This window comes from Myotis lucifugus, unplaced genomic scaffold (assembly GCF_000147115.1).
Source record: "Myotis lucifugus unplaced genomic scaffold, Myoluc2.0 scaffold_28, whole genome shotgun sequence".
Taxonomy (NCBI): Eukaryota; Metazoa; Chordata; class Mammalia; order Chiroptera; family Vespertilionidae; genus Myotis; species Myotis lucifugus.
Window position 1 is genome coordinate 4,738,258 of NW_005871076.1, and position 26,061 is coordinate 4,764,318.

A 26,061-nucleotide genomic window follows, 5' to 3' on the forward strand; every position below is an offset into this window, starting at 1 on the left:
CGGGCCTGCAGGGGAGGGCAGTTGGGGGTGATCAGGCCTGCAGGGGAGCAGTTAGGCATTGATCAGGCTGGCAGGAGAGTGGTTAGGGGGTGATCAGGCTGGCAGGCAGAAGTGGTTAGAGGCAATCAGGCAGGCAGGCAGGTGAGCGGTTGGGAGCCGAATTGTGAGAGGGATGTCCGACTGCTGGCAAGAAAGGGCAGTTGTGGGGGACATGGCCTGTGGGATCAGGCCTAAACCGGCAGCTGTACTCTCCTTGGGGGTTCCCGAATTGGAGAGAGTCCAGCCTGGGTTAGGGCACCCCCCCCCCCCCCGCCAGTGCACGAATTTCATTCACCAGGCCTCTAGTACCTAATCTAATAAAAGAGAAACATGCAAATTGACCATACCTTTGCTATGTCCCCAAGCCACGCCCACCAGCCAATCAGAGTGACTATATGCAAATTAACCCAACCAAGATGGCGGCCGGCAGCCACGGAGCTGGAGCAAGGAGGAGGCTTGGTTGTCCTGGCGATGGAGGAAGCCAAGCTTCCTGCCAGCCCTGGCCAGCTCTGGCCTCCGCTGAAGGCAACCAAGTTTCAATTATAGAAGACAAATAAAACCCCAGATACCTGCTTTCAGCCAGCCTCCACTGGGAGCTTGGGTGGCTGGGGGCCGTGCACGGCCTGCAAACAGCCATCAGCCCCTCACCCAGACTGGCCAGGCACCCCAGCAGGACCCCCCACCCTGAAGGGGCTGTGGCCAGCCTGCAAACAGCCATCAGCCACTCACCCAGGCTGGCCAGGCACTCCAGCGGGGACCCCCACCCTGATCTGGGACACCCTTCAGGGCAAACCAGCCGGCCCCCACCCATGCATCAGGCCTCTATCCTATATAATAAAAGGGTAATATGCTAATTGACCCTAACAGCAGAACGACTGGGAATGACTGGTCACTATGACACACACTGACCACCAGGGGGCAGATGCTCAATGCAGGAGGTGCCCCCTGGTTGTCAGTGCATTCCCACAGGGGGAGCTCTGCTCAGTCACAAGCCAGGCTGACGGCTGCCAGTACAGCAGTGGTGGTGGGAGCCTCTCCCGCCTCCTCAGGAGCACTAAGGATGTCTGACTGCAGCTTAGGCCTGCTCCCCACTGGCAAGTGGGCATTCCCCGAGGGCTCCCGGGCTGCCAGAGGGATGTCTGACTGCCAGCTTAGGCCCAATCCCCCGGGGAGTGGGCCTAAGCCAGCAGGTGGTCATCCCCCGAGGGGTCCCAGACTGCAAGAGGGCACAGGCCGGGCTGAGGGGACCCCCCCCCCCCGAGTGCACAAATTTATGTGCACCGGGCCTCTAGTTCTATAATAAAGATAAATTAACTATAATGAAACACACTATATCCTATATAATAAAACCCTAATATGCAAATTGACTGAACAACGGAACGACTGGTAGAACGACCGGTCACTATTACGCACACTGACCACAAGAGGGCAGACACTCAATGCAGGAGCTGCCTCCTGGTGGTCAGTGCTCTCCCACAGGGGAAGCGCTGCTCAGCCAGAAGCCAGGCTCAATAGCTGGCGCACACAGCAGCAGCGGTGGTGGGAGCCTCTCCCGCCTCTGCTACAGGCAGGCAGTAAGGAGCAAGGGGCCCTGGACTGTGAAAGCCCCGGACTGTGAGAGGGCACAGGCCGGGCTGAGGGACGCCCCCCATCCCTAGTGCACACATTTTGTGCACTGGGCCTCTAGTTTACATATAATTACAACTAATTTTAAAAATATGCATGGAACATGTTTTGTTTTTTTTTTTTTTTTAAATATATTTTTATTGATTTTTTACAGAGAGGAAGGGAGAGAGATAGAGAGCTAGAAACATCGATGAGAGAGAAACATCGATCAGCTGCCTCCTGCACACCTCCTACTGGGGATGTGCCCGCAACCCAGGTACATGCCCTTGACCGGAATCGAACCTGGGACCCTTTAGTCCGCAAGCCGACGCTCTATCCACTGAGCCAAACCGGTTTCGGCAAGGAACATGTTTTTTTAAAAGAAGCCATAGAAACATATATTTGTAACTGTACTTGGATATTGGGATTACACATAATTTCTTTTCCCAAGATGTCTGCAATGGTCATGTGGTACTCTTTAATGGGAAATATATCTTTAGATATTTTTTCATCCTTACTGGCTCCCTATCTCTTCATGATAAAATTTAAAATCCTAAGCATTGCAATGAAGAATCTTCTTAATCTGATTCTTATGTAGCTTTCTAGCTTCAGCTTCTTCCCTCCTTACATGTTTACAGCATGCTCTGGTCAAATTAAACCATTTTCAACTTCTCTTATGCCTTCTCAATCCTCTAGGCCAGTGGTCGGCAAACTCATTAGCCAACAGAGCCAAATATCAACAGTACAACGATTGAAATTTCTTTTGAGAGCCAAATTTTTTAAACTTAAACTATATAGGTAGGTACATTGTTATTAACTTAATTAGGGTACTCCTAAGGCTTAGGAAGAGCCACACTCAAGGGGCCAAGAGCCACATGTGGCTCATGAGCCGCAGTTTGCCGACCACGGCTCTAGGCCTTTATGGTTTTTGCTCAGAGTTGAGAAATGCCCATTCTCAACTCTACCTCCATGCTCCCCAAATCATCCATTAACATTCTGATAAAAAGATATGTTACACGGAAAGAATTCCTTACCTGCCCCCACCCTTCATCAAACACCATGCCAAATCAGTTGCTTCCCTTCTGTGCTTCCTGGAGAGTATGTATTTGTCTCAATTATAGCTCAAAACTGGTTATATCATAATTGATGGTTGACTTATTTATTGTTGGATATCTTGTTATGGATTATAAATTATTTGTCTCCACATTTTGTGTGTCTTATGCTAAAAAAAGTACGTTAAATAGAATGACTAGAATAGAGAAATATAGAAATTGTTTTATGTCAAGTAAAGCTACAAGTACCAACTTTAATAAAATTTCATTATCTCTGAATGTCTTACATGAAAGTGTATGCTCTCTTGGTTCAGTGACTAAGTATTTCATAGTAAATATGATCTCTGAATCGTTGTTTTCTAAAATTAATAATGTGATTTAAATCTCCCCATCAGGGTTTGGGATAAAATTAAGATACTGTTGTTTTCAAAGGAAAAGTAATTCAAATATTTTAAAACATACATAGAAGCATTTTTATGTTACTTAGGTGTAATCTGCTGCTGATAAAACTGTATGATAGGGAATTTCAGGTAATGGCAGCCTAAATTATTCAGAGCAGCCATCCTACTGAAAGCAACTAAATATTCTGGATAAAATATTAAAACAATTATCTTAAAAGCACTGAAAATCTGACAAGATAATGGGGAACTGTGAGGACAAATTCTGGTGGGAATTTAAACACAGAGAGGTGAGCAGAATATTAAACTTTCTTTTTGTTCCAAAACTATTTACTGACACAAAGTTGGACATAAATTCAGAACTTGAAGGGGGGGGCGATAGAAATTAAGGACCAAGACGTACATGAGATAAGGAGTCTTACAGCATCTATATTAATTGGGAACCCCAAGGACTACACTCTCCAAGTGATGGTATACCAAAACTAAATCTACCTGTCCTCTAGCCCGAGAACAGCTGGGGAACTTGACTGAGCACCAACCAGGACATAAGGAAAACAGGAAAGTAAAAAAATCCTATAAACTGTACATTCTGCAGATTTTCAGCTGGGTATACATGGTAGTCTATGTAGACAAGGACCCTCAAGTCTTGAACTTGGTTTAAAGTGGTTTACAACTGGTAGTATTCAGATGTAAATAAAAATCTGTCATGAAGGAAGGTGATTTCATTCAAGATCTCAGGATATTCTGACAAATATTATTTTCAGGTTAGTGATCATTACAAGTCAAAATAAAATCTGGCACACATGGAAACAGGGAGCTGTGATCAAAAACCAGCTGAAGCGGCACACAGTAGAAACATGCTTGCAGACTTTGGACTCTAGGATTATCAGATGGAGATTTAATACATTTAAAGAATTAAAAAGCAAGCCTGAAAATATTTAAAGGGAGCAAGAAATGATTTAAAAAATTCACAGCAGATGTGAACAACAATTATTAGAATTTTTAAAACGAAAAATACAATAACTAAAATAAAAAACTCAAGGGATACTCTTGATAGCATATTGGACACACAAGAAAAACAAGAGGTGACAATAGCTAACATCAGAATTGGAAAGGAAAATATCACTATAGATCCTCAGATGTTTACAAGATTACAAGAGGACATTATAAACAACTTTATGCCAAAATATTTGAAATTTTAGATAAAATTAATGTACTTCTAGAGAAACAAAATTTATAGAAAAAACGAATAAAAATATGAATAAATTTATCATTAATAAAGAAATGTGATATTATTATTTAAAACTTTCCCAAAAAGAAAACTTAAAAGAACACAGAGTATCACTAGTGAATACTACTAAATATTTAAGAAAGTAACCTCACCAATCTGAGCAAATAGGTCCTCTAGAGAAGAGAAAAAAGAGAAAAAAACTTCTAACTTGTTTAAAAGGGCCAGCATAACCCTGATATCAAACCCTCATAGAAAAGGGAAATGACCAGCCAATCTCAAGTGATAATATAGATGCAAAAGCCCACTAATAACATATCTTAATTGGTTGGTTTTATTTTGTATGCACATTGTTTTGGTTTAAATAAAACAGCTGTAATCTTTGCTCAAAGATACTAATGAATAAGCATAATGCACCTGAATTCAGAGAGTGCATTTTTGAGGGTACATCATTAGAGCTATGCTATGAAAATAGTATAAATGTAGATGGCAACCAGATGGCTCTGGGAATAGCCAAGAATTTGAGGGGAGATACAAAGGTGTTTCTCTTTCTTTGCAGCTCAGAAGACTTTGTGACTACATATTCATTCCTAGATTCCAAGGCAAGTTCCAGATGAATGTATAATGACCTTCTGTGTTTATAATGCTTGAGGAGGAAATTATTATCCTAATTCTTTTCCATAAATGCAGTATAAAAGAGACATGTAATTTATTAATACCCCGAACCATTCTCATCTCATAAATTAAAATTAGGAACAAAATGTATCATTTACTTTAGGTTTTTAAAAATAATCCTTACCCACAAGTCTTACTTCCCATAATACTTTAGTTGAAATCCTAGACCGTATCCATATTCACTTGACGTTCTGCCAAATGTTATTTCTGATATTCACGTCATATGCAATTGAGCAACGTAAAAACCTTTTAGCAATTTAGTCCACCTTTATCCCAACACAACTAAGTGTTTTTAGTCTTTGAAATATTACTGTTTCCCACTACTGCAAATACTGAAGACAACAAAAATCAATAGGTCATTAATATTATCAGACGTATTATTAAAACTTTCTCACTCACACTTTTCCCAGGATTACTTTTTCCTTCTGTCGACTCAGTCATATAATGCTCTTTTCCTTCCTTTTTAATAATTTGAGGTTTCTCTATTATACAACGAACACTATTATACTGTCTACATGGCATTTTTAAAAATCTGAATATATTTCATATGCCATGCAAGCTTCCTTACTTAAAGGACATTAAAGTTTTTCAAAGTGTGGTTATCAGCTTCAGAGTTAAAATAAATATAAGGAAACATCTAATTAGCCTATGGAAAAGTCTACTTATGGAATATTGTTAACAAATAAAAACACCTGCAATACCAAAAACATTCTAACACTCTGTTAATAAATGACACTGCAAAGAGGAAATATCTTATATGCTATATATCCTGCAAAAGAAACACTATAATTCTAGAAGAACAATACACTAATATAACACTGGTATGTTCAAGATATCATTTTCACCCTAGCCAGTTTGGCTCAGTAGATAGCGCGTCAGCCTGCGGACTGAAGGGTCCCAGGTTCGATTCCGGTCAAGGGAACATGCCTGGGTTGTGGGCTCAGTCCAATGTGCAGGAGGCAGCCAATCAATTATTCCCTCTCATCATTGATGTTTCTATCTCTCTCTTCCTCTCCCTTCCTCTCTGAAATCTTTAAAAATATACTTTAAAAAGGTTATCATTTTAATGTGGAATATTTAATAAACTCAGTTTGTACACCACTGTGTGTTTTGTTACAAAATATTATCTAAAAATTTTCCAATGCCATTACTTTTAAATTCTAAGTAGAAATTTCTATCTCAGAGGCACCATCTTAGATAACAATCTAAAAAAATTAAATTGCCCATCAAGAATCTTAACAGAAAAAATTGACATGAGACACATGTTGTCTGCTTGATGCACAGCGGGCCAATTTTCTTTATAGCTGTCAAATATTATCAATAGGAAAGACATAAATATAAATGTTTTCATAAATTTCTTTTTTTTTAAAGGGCAGGCCGGAACTCATTTTTTATTTTTTTATTTTTATTTATTTTTTTTTAAATATATTTTATTGATTTTTTACAGAGAGGAAGGGAGAGAGATAGAGAGTTAGAAACATCGATGAGAGAGAAACATCGATCAGCTGCCTCCTGCACATCTCCCACTGGGGATGTGCCCGCAACCCAGGTACATGCCCTTGACCGGAATCGAACCTGGGACCTTTCAGTCCGCAGGCTGACGCTCTATCCACTGAACCAAACCGGTTTCGGCCGGAACTCATTTAAACTGATAGATTTAAGTATTTTAAACTAAAATAAGATAGAGCCCTAACCAGTTTGGCTCAGTGGATAGACCATCAGCCTGTGGACTGAAGGGTCCCAGGTTTGATTCCGGACAAGGGCATGTACCTTGGCAACTGATCAATGGTTCTAACTCTCTATCCCTCTCCCTTCCTTTCTGTAAAAAAATCAATAAAATACATTTTTTAAAAATTAAAAATAAAATAAGATAGAAAAGCTTAGAATTTGAACAGACTATAAACACATGAATCAATATGATTCTGTATGACTCAGGCACACATTAAAATTATTACTCCAGCTTTATAAAAGTTACTTTACCCATGTTTTAGTGCATCACACTTTCTTTATATATCAGGAAATATCCAACCCACAAAAATTATTGGCAGACAATGAACTGCTCAATAAGTGCAATATCAACAATGATGGAAAAGACTGTTCAACTGGATGAATGGGGTGACACAATATTCCTGCATGCATGAATAGTACATTTCTGTTACTTTATCACTCATGTTAGTAAAAATTTGGTTTTGGGGACAGCTATATTTTTCCTTCTGAGTAGCTGTTTTTCCTTCTAACTTCCAGATCCATTGGTTTTCTTATCACTTACTTATATTACCTTTCGAGTCTAGTCAAAATGTGTTTCTCAAACCATTCCTGACCCCCAAACTTCAAAGACATTACTTGTATCCAAATCTCTCTTTGTTACAGAAGGCAATGGAATAAAAGAAATAAATGGTGAGTGTTTATGCACTAAGTGCTTTGATACTTGAAATATTAACATTTTATGCATCAATTTTTTCCTTTAATTTAATTGCATTTAATTCAAATTCACTGCAAATTTCACATGTAATGATGTGCATCCTTACTAATCACTTTGTTATCCACAGAATACAGCATTGAGGTTTTTCATGTTAGCTTTAGGATCATAAAATGCCTTTATGTTGTTTCATTATTATATAAAAATGATCTTTAAACAGTTAGCTATATATACACATGTAAAGTAAGTTAAAGTTTTTGCCTCTATGGTGAACAGTGTTAACATCCAATTCATACATGCACAAATTTATTATTCATTCAGCAAATACTTACTAATCGTATCGTATATACAGGATTTTATTATATCTTGTGAGAATATTAAATATGCAAAATTATAATGGTATAAGTCTATTTTTGCAGTTAACATCATTATTTGAAGGAAAATAACATAACCCACTTTTTCCCTTATTACCTGGAACAGTAAAACAAGGATCTTCCATTCCCCCTAATTTCTGCACACCTCCTTCCCTTCTATTCATGATTTCTGTGAGAAGTTAGAAAGAATAGTGTAAAACTGCTGGCCCAATTGCTACCATTCCATTCAAAAAGTTTTATAATGCCAAGAGGCACTAAGGATAAATGAAAGTGTTTAAATAATTTAACATTCAAATATGGTATTTATTTATAAGTATATTGGCTTCTAAAATAATAAGAATAGTAAATCCAAGTTGAATGGACTTTGAATGGTAAGTGCACCTTTGAAAACACTGGTTTGTTTTTTCCTTTTTTAAAATATTTTTTAAATATTTTTTATTGATTTTTTACAGAGAGAAAGAGAGGGCGATAGAGTTAGAAACATCAATGAGAGAGAAACATCGATCAGCTGCCCCTTGCACACCTCCTACTGGGGATGTGCCCGCAACCAAGGTACATGCCCTTGGCCGGAATCGAACCTGGGACCTTTCAGTCCGCAGGCTGACGCTCCATCCACTGAGCCAAACCGGTTAGGGCAAAACACTGGTTTTTGACATAATAATTACTCATCTTTCTTGTGAAATCCTATATAATAAAAGGTTAATATGCAAATTGTCCTGGGAGTTTGACCAGGGGGCAGGGCTGGCCCATCAACTGCCCACAGCCCCTCCCCCTGGCCAGCCTGGTCGGAACCCACCCACACATGAATTTGTCAACAAAACACAAATAAAAAGTTGTCAAGTCCTATGCACAATGCCATCATCTTTCTCTGACATGCTTATAATTTCTATGGACTTACTAATACTGTGTGGAGCTATTAGCTATGTTGTGGAGTATTGTTCTCAAAAAAGACTGCTTTGCCAAAAAGGCACTCACATAAAGGATAGCCTATGCTGCGTTTTACTAGATGGTATGTCATTCAAGAATCAATTCAAATGCCATCTCTATCACAAAGCTTTCTCTGACTCCCTCCTCCATGCTCACATGTTCTCTCATTTCTCTCTCCCTTCTCTGAACGTCCATTGTAATTTATTTTTACATCTCTTTAGGTTATTATCATTTTTACTCATCTATTATAAAGTTTAAGTAAATGTCTCATCTTCCATGATATTAAGCTTGTACTCTGCAAAAACTCACATACTTTTCATTCCCACTCTAGGTCTTACACATCTTTTACTCAGAATAATTTTTGAATAAAGGGATAATTGCTTTAAGTAATTTCTTAAAGAAATTCCTAAAAGGAATGATTTAAAAACATTTCAGGTCATTTATTACCTATACTAGGCACTTTGGTGCTTTTTTTATTTTTAATTTTATATCTTTATGTTATATTACTTTTATTGTTCTTTAATGGGTTTGGATTTCTTACCCTTGTTTCTCAAAAATAAACTATAATCTCCTTGAGGTCAAGAACAGTCTTTTAATACTTTTATACTCCCAGAATTCTTAGCACAGGGAGTACTAAGCAGGAGTGTTCAACTCAATGCAATAAATGTTGCCAAAGGATCATCTAATAAACATTTAAAACATCTGCCAGTCATCTCCTGGCTAAGAAAATCAAATCCCACAAAATTTACTTACCATGGCATTGACATTTATGTGATCTTTCCTATTCCGAATCTGAATACAGGATATTGGCAAATTCAGTCCTACCCCAGTGGCCAGATTCCTCAGGTCAGCAGCACTGTACTCCCCACGCCATAGCAAACTGTTATTATCAGAACCAAGTCCCAGGGAGGCCCAATAGAGATAGGTCTGAGAAAGTCTCTCGACGGTAGTGACATCTATTGTGGCTGATGCCATGCAAGGATTCAAAGTCACCTCCCTTCCATTCCTCAGCTCCTCTGGAGAGCAACAGCAGCTCCGAGAGCAATAACCTGGGCTCTGGCTCAATTTGATACACACAAAGAAAAGTAAGCACCCCAGAAATAAAAAGGAAATACAGGCCAGAGCAATTACTAAATACAGGTTCCGGGCAGAGAGGTGCCCTCCTGTTTCCCAGGCATCTTCAAAGTCTGGAAGGACCTGAGGAACAGAGTTGCTCAACAGCACACCCAGTGTGACAGAGGAGGAGAGTGGTGGGTCTCCACGGTCCTGAACCACTACTACCACCCTCTGTTTCACTGCATCAGTGGGAAGAACTAGGCGGGCAGTACGGAGCTCTCCCATGTTGGCTGAAATTCTGAAAAGGCTAGAGTCAGAAGCCTGGGAGATGTGGTAGGAAAGCCAGGCATTGGAGCCGCTGTCTGCATCCTCTGCGACTACTTTTGTGACCAAGTGTCCAGTTCTGGCAGAGCGGGGCACGATTTCCACTGGGACGGTGCCATTTCTGGTCACAGGAAACAAGATGACGGGAGCATTGTCGTTCCTATCTACCACAAACAAGTTCACAGTCACGGTTGCACTTCTGGGAGGAATGCCCCCATCCCGGGCTTCCACTTGAAAGTGAACCTCCTTGAGCTGCTCAAAGTCAAAGGAAGTTTTGGCAGTGATGGCCCCGCTGGATGATTCTACTGCCACCCAGCTAGCGGCTGTCTGCCCTTCAGAGCTAATATCCAACAGTTCATAGAAGACAAGGCCATTGTTCCCTAAGTCTGGGTCCTGGGCAAACACGCGGCCTAGAGAGGCTCCAGGGCCATTGTTTTCAGCCACAAAAAGTTCCTGTCGAGGTTGAGGGAACCTTGGTGCATTGTCATTCACATCAGCAACTGACACAGTCAGTGTCCTGCGTGTGCTCAGTGGTGGCGAGCCACCGTCTGAGGCGGTGATCAGGACCTGGTATTCGCTGACCTGCTCCCGGTCCAGCGGCCCATCAGTCAGCAAACTGTAGTAATTGTCAAAAGAAGCCTTCAGCTTAAAAGGGCCTCCATTGGATATGCTACAAATGACCTTACCATTGGGACCGAGGTCCTCATCCCTTACACTGAGGAGAGCAATCACTGTGCCGGGGGCGGTGCCCTCGGAAACGGGACTGGAGAGAGTCAACAGGTTCACCTCCGGGGCGTGGTCGTTCACGTCAGTCACTTCCACCAGCAGTTTGGCGGTGCTGGCCAGACCGAAGGCGCCCTCATCCCTCGCCTCGATGTATGCCTCCAGCAGCGTTTCAGGAGGACCTAGCAAAGCTGCTACCCGCACCTCCCCATTTCTAGGGTGAACGTGAAAGTGGTGTCGCAGCTTTGCCTGCGTGCTGCTGCTTAAGGAGTACCGGACTTCCCCATTGGAGCCTTCGTCCGGGTCCGAGGCCCGAACTCGGACTAACACGGTACCGTTGGGTACAGTCTCTGGCACCTTGGTGCGATATACCGTGCGCTCAAATACAGGTGCATTGTCGTTTGTGTCCACCACAACGATGGTGACCTGCGCGTCCCCGGAGCGTGCGGGCCGCCCGCGGTCGTGAGCGGTGAGCACCAGCCTGTGGGTGGCGCGTTCCTCGCGATCCAGAGCTTTCTCCAGAACCAACTCTGGGAACTCGCTGCCGTCGGCCCGCGACCCCATGTCCAGGCGGAAGTGCTGGCTGGGGCTCAGGCTGTAGCTGAGCACCCCGTTGCTTCCCTCATCGGCATCTTGGGCGCTGGGGAGGGTAAAACGGGCCCCCGGCGCCAGGAACTCGGGGATGTGCAGCTGCACGTCGCGGGCGGGGAAGAGAGGCGCGTTGTCGTTGATATCCAGGACGTGGATGCGCATCTTGTGCAGCTCCAGCGGGTCCTCAAGCACCAGCTCATAGGTCAAGACGCAGGGAGCTTTGGCCCCGCAAAGCCGCTCGCGGTCCGCCGGCTCTCGGACCACCAAGCTACCGCTGGCCAGGTCCACCCCGAAGTAGGGCCCGTCGTGGCTGGAAAGGAAGCGAAAGTTCCGCCAGGACAGAACCGCCGCTGACAGCCGCAGGTCCGCGGTGACATTGCCTACGGCCACGCCCCGCGGAGTCTCCTCCAACACTGAGTATTCGAGTTGTCCCGCGGCAGCGCCACAGGAGACCCACACACACAGAACCGCCACCGTCCAGCCCACCACCCTCCCTGTTGGCATCCTCGCTCCACCAGCGATGGCCCGGGACCATGCTCCGCACTCCCGGAGACCACGGGCCGTGGTAAAGCGCAAGGGCCGCCGGCCGCCGCTCGGCTTAGAGGTACAGAGACCGCCGACGTTCCGCCTTCTGGATGCCGGGATTGCCCGGGACTGCGCGGGAGCTCGCCTGCTAGAGCCGAGGCTTGCAGCGTCTGGGAAGCGAGAGGGCCGTGTGCGGAGGAGCGCAGCGCCGCCTAGGGGTGCAGAGACGAGGTAACCGTCCGAGGTGGGGAAGCGCCGTCCCGGTAACCTGCCCGCTGGGATCGCGCCCGGAACCCAGGCAGCGGGCGCCCGGCAGGCAAGGAAGACGCTCTGAGAACCTAACACAGCTTCGCCTCATCGGTGTTTCCTAGGACACCGCCCCGAGACCGCCCCGGCCTTAGCCTCCACAAACTCCGCCTGAAGACAGCTTGTAACTAGGACTGAGCTCGGCTGGGCTTCTCTCGCCGACTGTTAGAGAGCGGAGCGTTCAGTCGGGGAACCGCGGACCCCTAAATGCGCGCAAGAGCGCGGAACTCCGAGAGGAACTTCCCAGCTGGGATGATGAGAGGCGGAACCTTGACCGCGAACGAACACCCCTTCGAGACTTACGGAAACAGCAGCCCCGATCCTAGTGCTGTGGTGCAATCGTGCTGGGTTCCCAGCCTCTCCGCTGCGGGTTAAAGTCTCCCCGGCATCTCCGCATAATCCCAGGAGCCCCCAAGATTTAAACAGAGGCATCCAGCCAGGGGAGCAGTGACCTCCCTAAAGCTTCCTCCGGACTCTCGCTTTGTGATGCACCAAAGTGGGAGAGTTCACGGCTTACGGTTTCTATGTTCAGCTTTTTTTCGCGTCAGCAGTTTCTCTTTCCCCAGGAGACCCTACTGGGAGTGTTTGCTAGCGCCCGGGAGGGAGAGGAGATCAGGAACCAGTTAATATCCAGCATCAGAAATTCAGAAAGATGGACAACTCATTCCCAAACAGGACATGAGAGGTGGAGGGGAGAGGAAGTACTGAGATACAATCCAGAGTGTGACCAGGAAACTACTCCATGAATATTTTGAAAACAGCAATGAGGCAGGGTAAGAAAAGGCTAGATACCTATACTTTCTCCATCTTCTTTTTTTCTTTTCATTTATTTTTTTATTTTAGAGAGAGGGGGAAAGAGGAAGGACGAGAGAAAGAAACATTGATTTGTTGTTCCACTTATTCATGCATTCATTGGTTGATTCTAGTATGGGCCCTGACCCGGGATCAAACCCGCAACCTTGGCTTATCAGGAAGCCACTCCAAACCAGCTGAGCTACCCAGCAAGGGCCTTCATCTTTGTTTTTAAGCCAGTCTTCTGCACAGAAATCCTAGTGTTCCATTCTATTAAAAACGACTGTGAGCTACAAGTAATACCTCCAAATTCTGCCTAGCTCCCTACAACCAGTGGCTTTCCCTGAGATGGAGACAAGATGAAAAAAGAAACTGACTTAAGTTACTATTAAACACTAAATTCCTCAATTAAATCCTTCTTTTAATACAACTGCAGTATTCAAAGTCCTAAGAACCAAAATTTGAAAGACAAAAGCTGACTACAAGTCAAGAATTCAGGGCATTCTATTTTCTGATCAGAGAACTGCCTGAATATTGTTAATTATTGAAACTGAATGCAGGATACATGGGGGTTAATTGCATCATTCTCTCCACTCTAGTGTATGTTTGAATATTTCTAAAATAACTTTTTAATTGATGATTAAAATGGCGGGGGTGGGGGAGACCAATCACCTCCCTGGAACATCACAAACTCATCTCTTATCTCTTCCAAGGAAGAAGAGCAGGCTGCGATACCAGGTAATATAAGCAGTAAATGCCCCTGTCTAATTTTTCTTTCTACATTAAGGAACCAAAAACTCATCAAGTCTTGGATAAAATTAAAGCAGGAAGCATGTCAGCCCGTTGAAGGGTTAGGTAGAGTCATAGGTATAGCCATCTTTGGGGATCTTCATTAGGATGCGAAATAACTGATACAAATTAAATTTATTCTTCACTAAATTTCAGAACCAAAACTAATTGTCTGCTTCAATTTGTAGACAATTAGTGCCAGAGATTACGATTTGCATTTCCTTATTTTAATTTAATGCTGCTAACCAGGCTAACCTGTTTTGGGGTGAACGGTTATAATTTTCACTTTTCCTTTAGCATTAGGTGAAATACACCTGGAGAAGATGTACTCAACTTCTGGAAGGCCCCAACTTTTAGCATTCAAGCTCCCAATTATACTGGGTTTAGGAACTCTGAGCTGTATCTAGGGTAGTATGTGTGTGTGGGGGGGGGGATTAGGAAGAGGGGAGAAGGAAAAACTCATCTTGACAAATACTCTTCCCCCTTCACACACTTCTCAGACTTTGGGCTTCCCTTTTTCTCACTTCTCTAAACTGGCACTGGTGTCTAATTTCAAAGATTTAATTTGAAATAAGAGGATAGCACTCACCTAGTGGAATTTGTTCCACCATCTGCCTCCATATGTTTAGGCATAACTGTGATTTGTGGGAAAGCAATATTTACTCAAATACAATGGAATTTGTGGGAAAGAAATATTTAGGAGATATTTGGAAATCCCATAGATGAGAAAGTCTCAAAAATTTTTCCTTTTGTATAAGATGACTAGGTAAACACTAAAATCATGAATTAACAAAATATTTCTTTAGCAGAACCTTTCCTTTCTGACATATCATTTTGCCATTTTATGGCATTATCCATAGTTTCTCATAATTGAGGCATTTTTAATTTTTTAATTAGGTACAAGTACAACTTTAAGTGGACTTGATGCAAAAACACAGTCCTGATTTCTGCTTGGGTTCTATTGCCAAGATTATTATTATAAAGCTCTCCCACCAAACTTGGCCTTAAACTGTAAGTTCAAAAGATTTCTAGGCATATGCATAAACTCCTGTTAGACATCTTGAGGTCAAACAAACAAACAAAAACAGTAAATCTATACTCACTGAAGAGTTTGTCAGCAAAAGAATATTATACTTTAAGCAAAATTTCTTAGTGCTTAAGATGACTCCCTGGGAGTATATTGTGTACTTATGAAAACTAAAGGATACGACATCACAAATTTTAATCTAATAAAATAGCTTAATGAAGTTTACAAAACAAATCCAACAGAGTGGGAATTCTTTGTATCACTGTGTCATTCTTTTTTTTACCTGAACCCTTTACCAATGACACAGTACTGCATAATTTCTTTCTCAGACTTCTAGTGCTAAGGAACTAGTTTCTCTCCATGACAGAGCCCCATATACTAGTAAAAAGTCTTGGATCTTTCTTCATGAATCTTCACTCTAATTAATTCTATGCTGTATTTACTTTCTACTTTCTATAATCATGTGCCAATTTTTTTAAATTACCTTTTTCTAAAAATATTTTTCCATTTCATCTTTAAAGCGTAACCCTCAGAACTTAAAGTCATACTCCAGGTTGGTCAAATCAGATCCAAGAAGAGACGATCTAGTTCATTGATTTTAAATAGCACATATCAAGTAATGGAGTCTAAAGTTGCACCTGGGCCCTGGCCAGTGTGGCTCAGTTGGTTGGGCATTATCCTGTGCATCAAAAGGTTGATGATTCCATTCCCAATTAGGGCACATGCCCAGGGTTTCAAGCTTGATTGTGGTAAGGGGTGTGCAGGGGGGCAGCTAATCAATGTTTCTCTCCCTCTCCCTTCCACTCTCTCTAAAAATCAATTAAAAAGTCAATCATTTTTAAAATTTTATTGATTTTTAGAGAGAGAATGGAAGAGTGAGAGAGAGACATCGATGTGTAAGAGAAACATTGTCGATTGCCTCTTGCAGGCGCTCTGACTAGGGGTCAAACCTGAAACCTGGGCATGTGCCCTGACCTGGAATGGAACCTGCCACCTTTTGGTGTATGGGAAGATGCTCTAACCAACTGAGCCAGCCAGGGCTGCATCTGGTTCTTACACAGTTACAGCACATACTTTTTCATGATGGATTGAAAACTAAAATAAACACCCATTTTTTTCTAGATGCTACTAAACCACACATCGAAAAGTCCTAGACTTTTATACTTACTTTTTTTGTTACTTAAATTTGTTTAATGCCTGGTCTAATCACATAATATATTTTACCTACATCCAAATTTCATATTCCTAAATATTTGGTAAGCAGTCACAGTAGATGTTCTTCTGAGCTACAGATGAAATTTTTCATCAAGTGTGGCTGAAAAGAAAGGCCTGCAATTACTACCAACCAACCTACCTGACATCAGTTTATTAGATGGTGTCTAACCTGAAATAAAAATTTGACAAAGATACTAATAGTCTCCAAAAATGAATCTATGCAAATCTCATATAATAGTTTCCAAAAATGCTAAACAAAATATTGCCAGGTCACCATTATGATAGATGCTTAAAAGAAATTTGATAAATGAACAATATAAACTGATGAACAAAAACAGATCCAGAGACAGAGAAGCATCAATCAGACTGTCAAACCTCAGAGGGAAGGCGAGGGTGGGGGTAAGGGGGAGAGATCAACCAAAGTACTTGTATGCATGCATATAAGCATAATCAATGGACGCAGACACCAGGGGGGGTGAGGGGGCATGAGTGGGGGGAGGGCAATGGGGAGATAAGGACACATATGTAATACCTTAATCTATAAAGGAAATTTTTTAAAAAAGAAATTTGATAAGAATTTGGCAAACATCACAAATCAATGGTCATCTTCATTTTAAGCAGTAAAACATCAGAATTATTCCCATCAAAAGTCATGAACATAATGCAGGACACTTCAGGTCACACTTATTATTCAATACTGACTTGGATACCTTAGTCAAAACAAGATAAGGAAATGTGTGTGCGTTTTAGAAAAGAGAATAAAATATATTGTTAGATGATAAATTTATAGGTAATATAATTTCCTACTCATAAAATCACAGAGAATTACAAAAAATAATTAAAACTAAAAAGAGTTCAATGAGATGATTACCTTAAAAATAAAAAACCTAGCTTTCATACATACCTGCAATAACTAGACAAAAAGTGGGATTTCTACCAATCATGGACAAATGAAAATGGAGATTTTAATGTCTCTCCTTCTCCATGAAACCAACCAAAAATAATAAAATGTACAGCCAAGCCCTAGCTGGTTTGGCTCAGTGGATAGAGTGTCAGCCTTCGGACTGAAGGGTCCTGGGTTCAGTTCTGGTCTAGGGCATATGCCTGGGTTGTGGGCTCAATCCCCAGTAGGGAGTGTGCAGGAGGCCAATCAATTATTCTCTCTCATCATTGATGTTTCTATCTCTCTCTCCCTCTCCCTTCCTCTCTGAAATCAATAAAAATATATTTTTTAAACTTTGCAGCTGTGCCCTAGCCAATTTGGCTCAGTGGATAGAGCATCGGCCTGTGGACTGAAGGATCCCGTGTTTGAGTCCAGTCAAGGGCACATGCCTGGGTTGTGGACTCGATCCCCATGGTGGGCATGCAGAAGGCAGCTGATTAATGATTCTCTCTCATCATTGATGTTTCTATCTCTCTCTCCCTCTCCCTTCCTCTCTGAATTCAATAAAAATATATATATTTTTAAAAATAAATAAAATAAAACTATGCAGATGTACTCTAATCTTGCTTTTTAAAAAAGAATACTTTAGAAGGAATCAATAGCAGGTTAGATAAAGCAGAGGATCAAGTCAGCAATTTGGAAGACAGTGTAGCAAAAAACACCCAATAAGAACAGCAAAAAGAAAAAAGAATTTTTTAAAATGAGGATAGCTTAAGGGACCTCTGGGATATTGTCAAGCATAAAAACATCCACATCCTGAAGGAGAAGAGAGACAGCAAGGGATTGAGAACCTATTTGAAGAAATAATGACTGAAAACTTTCCTAACCTGATGAAGAAAAAAGACACACAAGTCCAGGAAGCACAGAGTCATAAACAAGATGAACCCAAAAAGGCCCACACCAAGACACATCATAATTAAAATGGCAAATGTTAATGACAAAGATAGAATCTTAAAAGCAGTATGAAAAAGACAGTTAATTACAAGGGAGCTCCTATAAGACTGTCAGATGATTTCTTAACAGAAACATTTCAGGTCAGAAGGGATTGACATGAAATATTCAAAGTGATAAAAGGCAAAAACCTACAATCAACACTACTCTACCCAGCAAGACTATTACTTATTATTTAAAAATTGAATGTGAAATAAAGCTCTTCCCAGACAAGAAAAAGCTAACAGAGTTTATTGCCACCAGACCAGCATTACAAAAAATGTTAAAGGGTCTTTCTTAAGAAAAAGAAAGAAAGAAAAGAGAGGAACATAGTTATAAAGAATAAAGTGGTACAAATACACTGTATCTACAATTATTTAATTTAGCCTTTCCTTTGAGTATTATATTACAAACATTTTAATATGTCATTGACATGCCTGTCAATCTTTTCCTTTGTGATTTCATCTGCTACTTCAAACCTTAGAGAATTGTAATCTCTGTGGATTTTTCTTAGTTTCAATCAAGTACAATGTCTCTTCCACACCTCCTTTTCTCATCCTTTCCTTGAACTTTGCTTTAAATATTGTTTGTTTTAGATATACCTCAAGGCAGATTTACTTTTAAGCCTCAATCTCTTGTTTATATCACACATATAAAGGATTCAGACAAGGGGTAATCATATTTTAATTAATGAGGATTTATGAGTAAAGGTTATAGAAATTGTGATTGTTCAACTTTGACACTGAATCAGCTTATTGGTGTGGGTGAGAAGATTGGCAAACTTTAAAAGACTTAAAGTAGATGAAAGGATAGATACTATTCACCAACTGTTCTCCATTTCTGTTAAGAGTTAAAGGAAATGTATATACTAGGGTAAGAACAACTTAGGTTTGAAAATATAGAATTGTTACACAGTTATCAGAATTAATATATTGAGTTCTATTATGAAGAGAGACTGAAAGAAGAATTAAGTTGATCTTGCCTAGATTGCAAAATTACAGACTCTGTAATGATTTTAAATATTTATATAGCATTTTGTAGTTTATAAAACAATTCCCCATTATTATTTCATCTGATTCTCACAGCAGCCATGTGAAGTAGGCATATATCCACTTAAGGATGAGGAAACTGACTTACTGAATTTCAAAGTTACAAAGTTGTACAACTTGCTCTCTTTTAAAAAATTTTTATGGGATATAAGGAAGACCAAGATACATATGAAAGCATGCTCAAAGTCACTAATCATCCGAGAGATGCAAATCAAAATGACAAGGAGGTACCATCTCACACCGGTCAGAGTGGCTATCATCAATGAGTCAGCAGATGACAAGTGCTGGAGAGGATGTGGAGAAAAAGGAAGCCTCCTTCACTGCTGGTGGGAATGCAGACTGGTGCAGCCACTGTGGAAAACTGTATGGCGTTTCCTCAAAAAACTAAAAATGGAACTTCCATTTGACCCAGTGATCCCACTTCTAGGAATATATCCCAAGAAACCAGAAACACCAATCAGAAAAGATATATGCACCCCTATGTTCATAGCAGCACAATTTACAATAGCTAAGATTTGGAATCAGCCTAAGTGCCCATCAGCAGATGAGTAGATTAAAAAACTTTGGCACATCTATGCAATGGAATACTATGCCGCAATAAAAAGGAAGGAACTCCTACCATTTGCAACAGCATGGATGGACCTGGAGATCATTATGCTAAGTGAAATAAGTCAATCAGAGAAAGATAAATATTACATGATCTCACTCATTTGTGGACTATAATGAACAACATAAACCAATGAACAAAAACAGATCTAGAGGCAGAGAAGCATTTTTCAGATGCTGAAACCTCAGAGGGAAGGTAGGGGAGGGTGGAGGTAAGGGGGAGAGATCAACCAAAGGACTTGTATGCATGCATAAGTCTAACCAACGGACACAGACACCAGGGGAGTGAGGGCATAAGTGGGGGGGGGGGGCAATAGGAGGATAAGGACACATATGTAATACCTTAATCAATAACGAATAAGAATAAAAGAATAAAGTGGTAAAAAATACATTCCTATCAATAATTACTAAAATGTAAATGGATTATATTCTCCAATCAAATGACATGGATAGGCTGAATGAATAAGAAAATAAGACCTACATATATGCTGTCTATAAGAGACCTATCTCAGAATGAAAGACTGAAAGTAAGTGGGTAGAAAAAGATATTTCATGCAAATGGAAATGGAAAAGAAAAGCTGGGGTAGCAATACCTATATCAGACAAAATAGACTTTAAAACAAAGACTATAAGAGAGAAAGAATGACATTACATAATAAAAGGACCAATCCAACAAGAGGATAAATAACCCTTGTAAATATTTATGTACTCAACATAGAAGCACCTAAATATATAAGGCATATCTTGATGGACATAAAAGAGAGAGTAACAGTAATACAGTCATAGAAGTATATTTTAACACCCCACTGATATCAATGAATAAATCTTTCAGGCAGAAAATCAACAAGAAAACAGCAGTCTTAAAGGACACACTAGACCAAATAAATTCAATTGATCTTTTCAGAGTATTTCACCCCAAAGCTACAGAATATACATTGTTTCCAAGTGCACCTAGAACATTTTCTAGAATAGACCTCATGTTAGGACACAAAAGAAGTCTCAATAAATTTAAGAAGATTAAAATCATGTAAAGCATTTTCTCCTACCACAATGATATAAAACTAGAAGTCAATTACAAGAAAAAAACTGAAAAACACACAAACACATGGAGGCTAAATAACATGTTACTAAACAATAAATGGGTTAACATTCATTTCTTTTTTAAAAGAAATAAAAAGATACCTTGAGACAAATGGAAATGAAAAAGCAATAACCCAAAATCTGTGAAACCCAGCAAGAGCAGTCCTAAGAGGGAAATTCATAGCATGACAGGCCAACCTCAAGAAATAAGAAAATTTACACCTAAGGGAATGATATAACTTTACACCTAAAAGAACTAGAAAAGCAACAACAAACAAAGCCCAAAGGAAATATAAGAAAGAAAATAGTAAAGATAAGAATGGAAATAAATTAAATAGAATCTTAAAAAATTACAAAAGAGCAATGAAAACAAGAGCTGGTTCTTTGAAAAGATAAACTAGATTGATAAACATTTAACCAGACTCATCAAGAAGAAAAAAAGAGAGGTCCCAAATAAATAAAATGATATATGAAAGAGAAGAAGTAAACCGAACACCACATAAATACAAAGGATTATAAGAAAATATTACAAATAACTATATGCCAACAAATTGGACAATAGGGAAGAAATGGATAAACTCCTAGAAACATACAATTTTCCAAAACTGAATCCAGAGTAAACAGAAAATCTAAACAGACCAATTACAACTAACAAAATCGAAGCTGTACTTAAAAAAAACTCCCAACAAACAAAAGTCTTATGGTACATATATATAAAGAAATACTACTCAGTCATCAGAAAAGACATTTACAACAACATGGATGGATCTTGAGAATATCGTGATCTCGCTCATATGTGGAATCCAATGAACAAAATAAACTGTTGAACAAAATAGATCCAAAGACATAGAAGCATGGAATAGACTGTGGTATCTCAGATGGAAGGCAGGGGAGGGTGAGTAGGTGGAAAGAGATCAACCAAAGAACTTGTATACACATATGAATAACCTATGGACACAGACAATAGGGTGGTTAAGGCCTGGGGTAGGGGTTGAGGTGGGCTAGAAGAGGTCAATGGTGGGGGGGTGAAAGAAGGGGATATATGCAATACTTTCAACAATAAAGATATTTTTAAAAATGTAAAATACATGTAGAATTAAAATAAGTGACAATAGCAGCATATGGGTTGGGGAGTTGGCAAATGTATTATCCAGGTTTTAAAAAAAAGTACATATGCCCTGGCCGGTTTGGCTCGGTGGATAGAGCATCGGCCTGCGGACTGAAGGGTCCCAGGCTCGATTCCGGTCAAGGGCATATACCTTGGTTGCAGGCACATCCCCAGTGGGGAGTGTGCAGGAGGCAGCTGGTCGATGTTTCTCTCTCATTGATGTTTCTAACTCTCTATCCCTCTCCCTTCCTCTCTGTAAAAAATCAATAAAATATATTTTTAAAAAGGTGATACTGTTAAAAAAAAAAGTACATCATTGTCCATGACTTGTATTATTTAACCAATCTATAAAAAGCCAGTGGCCGGAACGCGGGAACGACCAAATGAGCAGTCCCATTAGGTGCATTGATGGGTCCCCCCCGCGGCAGCGGGAGGGACTCTGGGTCTTACACGATTTCGCGTGCTGAGCCTCTAGTAATAATAATAAAATTTTATGGTGATGAAATGCTTATACATGTGCCAATGAAATGTGAAAGGAAAATCACATCAGATATGAAAACCTGACAGGGAAATGCTGATGTGCCTAGAGGAAAACACAGAGGGACCAACACAAGGCTTTCTGGGTTTTATGGTTTTGGTTTTGGTTTTTTAATATATTTTATTGATTTCAGAAAGGAAGGGAGAGGAAGAGAGAGTGATGGAAACATCAATGATGAGAACGAATCATTGATCAGTGGACTCCTGCAGGCCCCCTACTGGAGATCTAGCGCGAAACCCGGGCATGTGCCCTTGACTGGAATCAAAGCCTGGACCTTTCAGTCCGCAGGCTGATGTTCTATCCACTAAGCCAAACCAGCTAGGGCAAGGCTTTTTGTTTTTTAATGCACCTCTTAAAAAGACGTTTATATAAAAAGTTTTTATACTCTTTAAAATAACATGTATGTGGGTATATTATAAATGTTTAAAATAGATTTAAATTTTTTAAGTTGTGGTTAGCTTCATTTAAATGTTTTCTAAATGCTTAAGTATTCGCAATATGTTGTTTCTTACAAATGCTCACATACTCAATATTTACCAACTATTAAGAATACAACAAAAACTGTTTTTGACTTAGGATTTCTGACTAAAGAATAAACTCATATGTCAATAACACTCATTAAATACCATAACGACGACCAGATAATTTAAAGATTAACCTTAAAGCAAAAAAAGTGAGGAAGAGGGTAAATTGAAAGACAACTTTACATACGAACTCACCTCTTTCAAATGTTCTAAATCTGCTTCGTTTTCACCTGTTCCCTCTGAAGAAATCAGACAAGGAGGTAGGCTGGGACTGAAGGCCATGAGGTCCGTCTTGGGCGGCCCCTCCCCAGAGCACACCCTCTGCCGCCTCTGCTGTGAGTAAGACCAGCTGCCCACCGCGCTGGAGCACACCAGCACCGGCTTCCCCGGCCCGCACCCGCCCTCGGTGGGAGGCGTCGAGCACCGCAGAGCCGTGTACAGCAGCAGCGAGAGCACCAGCAGGCTGGACACCGCGCAGATGGCGATGATCAGGTACACGTTCACGTCCAACAGCGCCACCTCTGGGCCCGTGACCCCCGCCAACATTCCCGACGAGGCTTTAGGCGCCTGGCCGCTGTCCACCAGCGACAGCAGCACAGTGGCGGTGGCCATAAGCGCCGACTCGCCATGGTCCTTCACCAGCACCAGCAGGCGCTGCCGCGGAGAGTCCGCCTCGTCCAGGGCGCGCGTCGTGCTGATCTCGCCCGTGTACAGCCCCACGCGGAACGGGCTGCGCGCACCACCCGCCGCCGGCAGCAGCTCATAGGACAGCCACGCGTTGTAGCCCGAGTCCGCGTCCACCGCGCGCACCTTCGCCACCACGTGGCCCGCACCCACCGACCGCGACACCAGCTCGCTCACAGCACCGCCGGGGCCGCCCGGAGCCGGAGGCAGCAGCGCGGGCGCGTTGTCGTTCTCGTCCAGCACGAACACCTGCAGCGTCACGTTGCTGCCCAGAGGAGGCACGCCCGCGTCGCGCGCGCTCACCTGGAACTGCAGCAGCTCCAGCTCCTCGTGGTCCAGAGGCTGCAGCGCGTACACCTTGCCGCTCTCCGCGTGCACCGACACGTAGCTCGACAGCGCGCGCTCGCCCACCCGCCGCTCCACCAGCGAGTAGGACACCAGCGCGTTCTCCTGCGCGTCCAAGTCCCGCGCCGACACCGTGAAGATGTGGCAGCCGGGCGGGTTGTTCTCCTTCACGAACACCGTGTACTCGGGCTGCGCGAACAGCGGCGCGTTGTCGTTCACGTCGGCCACCTCCACGGCCAGGCTGGCGGTGGCCGACAGCGAAGGCGAGCCCCCATCCCGTGCGGTCACTACTACAGAGTAGTCCGACATGCTCTCGCGGTCCAGGGCGCTGTCCAGCACCAGCGAATAGTAATTCTTGAATGTGGACACCAGCTTAAAGGGGACATGCGGTGTTAATAAGCAGGTCACCTGTCCGTTAGTGCCAGAGTCACGGTCGGACACGCTGACCAAGGCAATGACAGTGCCCACCTGAGCATCCTCTGGCACCGGGAGCGACAGAGAAGTGATAGCAACTTCTGGAGCGTTATCATTTATGTCTAGTATTTCCACCAAAATGGTACAATGACCCGCCATGGGAATATTCCCCTGGTCAACTGCCTCAACGGATATTTCATAAAATTTCTCTTCTTCAAAATCCAGTTTACCTTTGGTCCTAATTTCTCCACTGTTGGGATTTATGATAAATGCATTCAATACTGCAGGCGACACAGGCCTTCTAAATGAGTAGATTATATCTCCATTTATCCCATCATCAGGATCTGTGGCATTTAGCTTGAACACTAATGTTCCATTAAATGCGTTCTCTAAAACGTTCACCTTGTAAATGAATTTGTCAAATTCTGGGGCGTTGTCATTCACATCCAGAACTGTGATCAACAGCTGAACTGTGCCGGTCAGCTCGGGTTTACCTCCATCAGTGGCTGTCAACAATAACCTATGTTCCTGAATTTCCTCTCTGTCCAATGATTTCCTCAACACAAGTGATAACGAAGACGTTTGTTGACGGTTATGTTGTGTGTCCAAAGCGAAATAATCGCTGGGATCCATTCGGTAGGTCAAAGCGGAGTTTACTCCAACATCTGCATCAGAAGCGCCATCTAGTGGAAACCGAGTTTCTGGAGGTCTAGATTCTGCAATGATTATTCTTTTCTTATTTTCAGGAAACACGGGCGGATTGTCGTTAATGTCCTTCACCTCCACCTCCACATGGAAAACCTGCAGCGGCCTCTCCACCACCACCTCCAGGTGGATGCTGCACTCCAGGCTCCGCCCGCACAGCTCCTCGCGGTCGATCCGAGAATTCACAAACAAAATGCCATTCTGCAGATTTACCTCCAGAAGGTCCCCGCGGCCTTTGGACGCCACCCGGAACAGGCGCGGCACCAGCTCCGCCAGCTCCAGCCCCAGGTCCTGCGCGATGCGGCCCACGAAGGTGCCGTGCTTGGCCTCCTCCGGGACCGAGTAGTGAACCTGACCGCTCCCTGTCTTCCAGGCTGCGAGGAGCAAAAGCGAGAACAGCAAACGTCGGGTTCCTGGGCCTCCTCGCCGGGAAAACAGCATGGTACACACAAAAGGCTTCAGAAATATCTGAAGTATATAGAATACCTTACCTCAAACTGACTCTCAAGGTCCAATTTTACGGCCTTCTAACGTGGGAGAATTCGCTAGAGGTTTTCCACTATATGCCAAATTTTCTGCAGGAGGAAGCGGAGGCGCGTTCTTAGAGGAAAAGTTCTCAGTGAAGAGCGACACCATGCGCATGATTGTGTAAGTGTAAAATGATTCTGTCTTCATATTTTCCGTTTTGGTAGAGTGTTTTGTTTTTGTTTTTGTTTTTGTTTTTGTTTTACCTTTTGTGAGGTTTTTCACTGCAGATAGGTAACTGTTTTTCTTTCCAAAAGCAGTAAATCACTGTATTCTGCTCAGCATTGGTTGTTAATTGAAAAATGGTTGATGAGTTCCTTTTTTCATAAGTATATTTTTGCATGTGTAAAACTTCCATGCAGAATTTTAAGAGGGGGAGTATTGTACATTGACTTTTGAAAATCAGCCTCTACTTCTGTGAAGCTTTGTAGGTTTTGGTAAGAATGTTCTTTTCCTGTAATATTTTTTGAGATCTGCTCAACACTACAGCCATGGACTCCAAATGGAAATATAACCAATCCCATAATAAAACGTATGAACATGGA

The 26,061-nt window shown here is 42.1% G+C and overlaps 1 protein-coding gene across 10 annotated transcripts in view; it reads right to left on the minus strand.

Moving 5' to 3' along the window:
- Nucleotides 1-26,061, minus strand: part of LOC102420843 (protocadherin alpha-C2) — a 144,036-nt gene that overhangs the window by 59,819 nt on the left and 58,156 nt on the right. Inside the window, exon 1 of one of the 10 annotated variants that reach the window (XM_023752056.1) lies at nucleotides 23,039-25,491. The exons of 7 other annotated variants lie outside the window; for them this stretch is intronic. In XM_023752056.1, coding sequence (XP_023607824.1) covers nucleotides 23,039-25,432 — 2,394 coding nt within the window. In that variant the 5' untranslated portion in view covers nucleotides 25,433-25,491. Of the gene's footprint in view, nucleotides 1-9,470; nucleotides 12,053-23,038; nucleotides 25,492-26,061 lie in introns of those variants that run through there. 2 more of the 10 variants (XM_023752058.1, XM_023752051.1) reach the window with 2 other exon arrangements.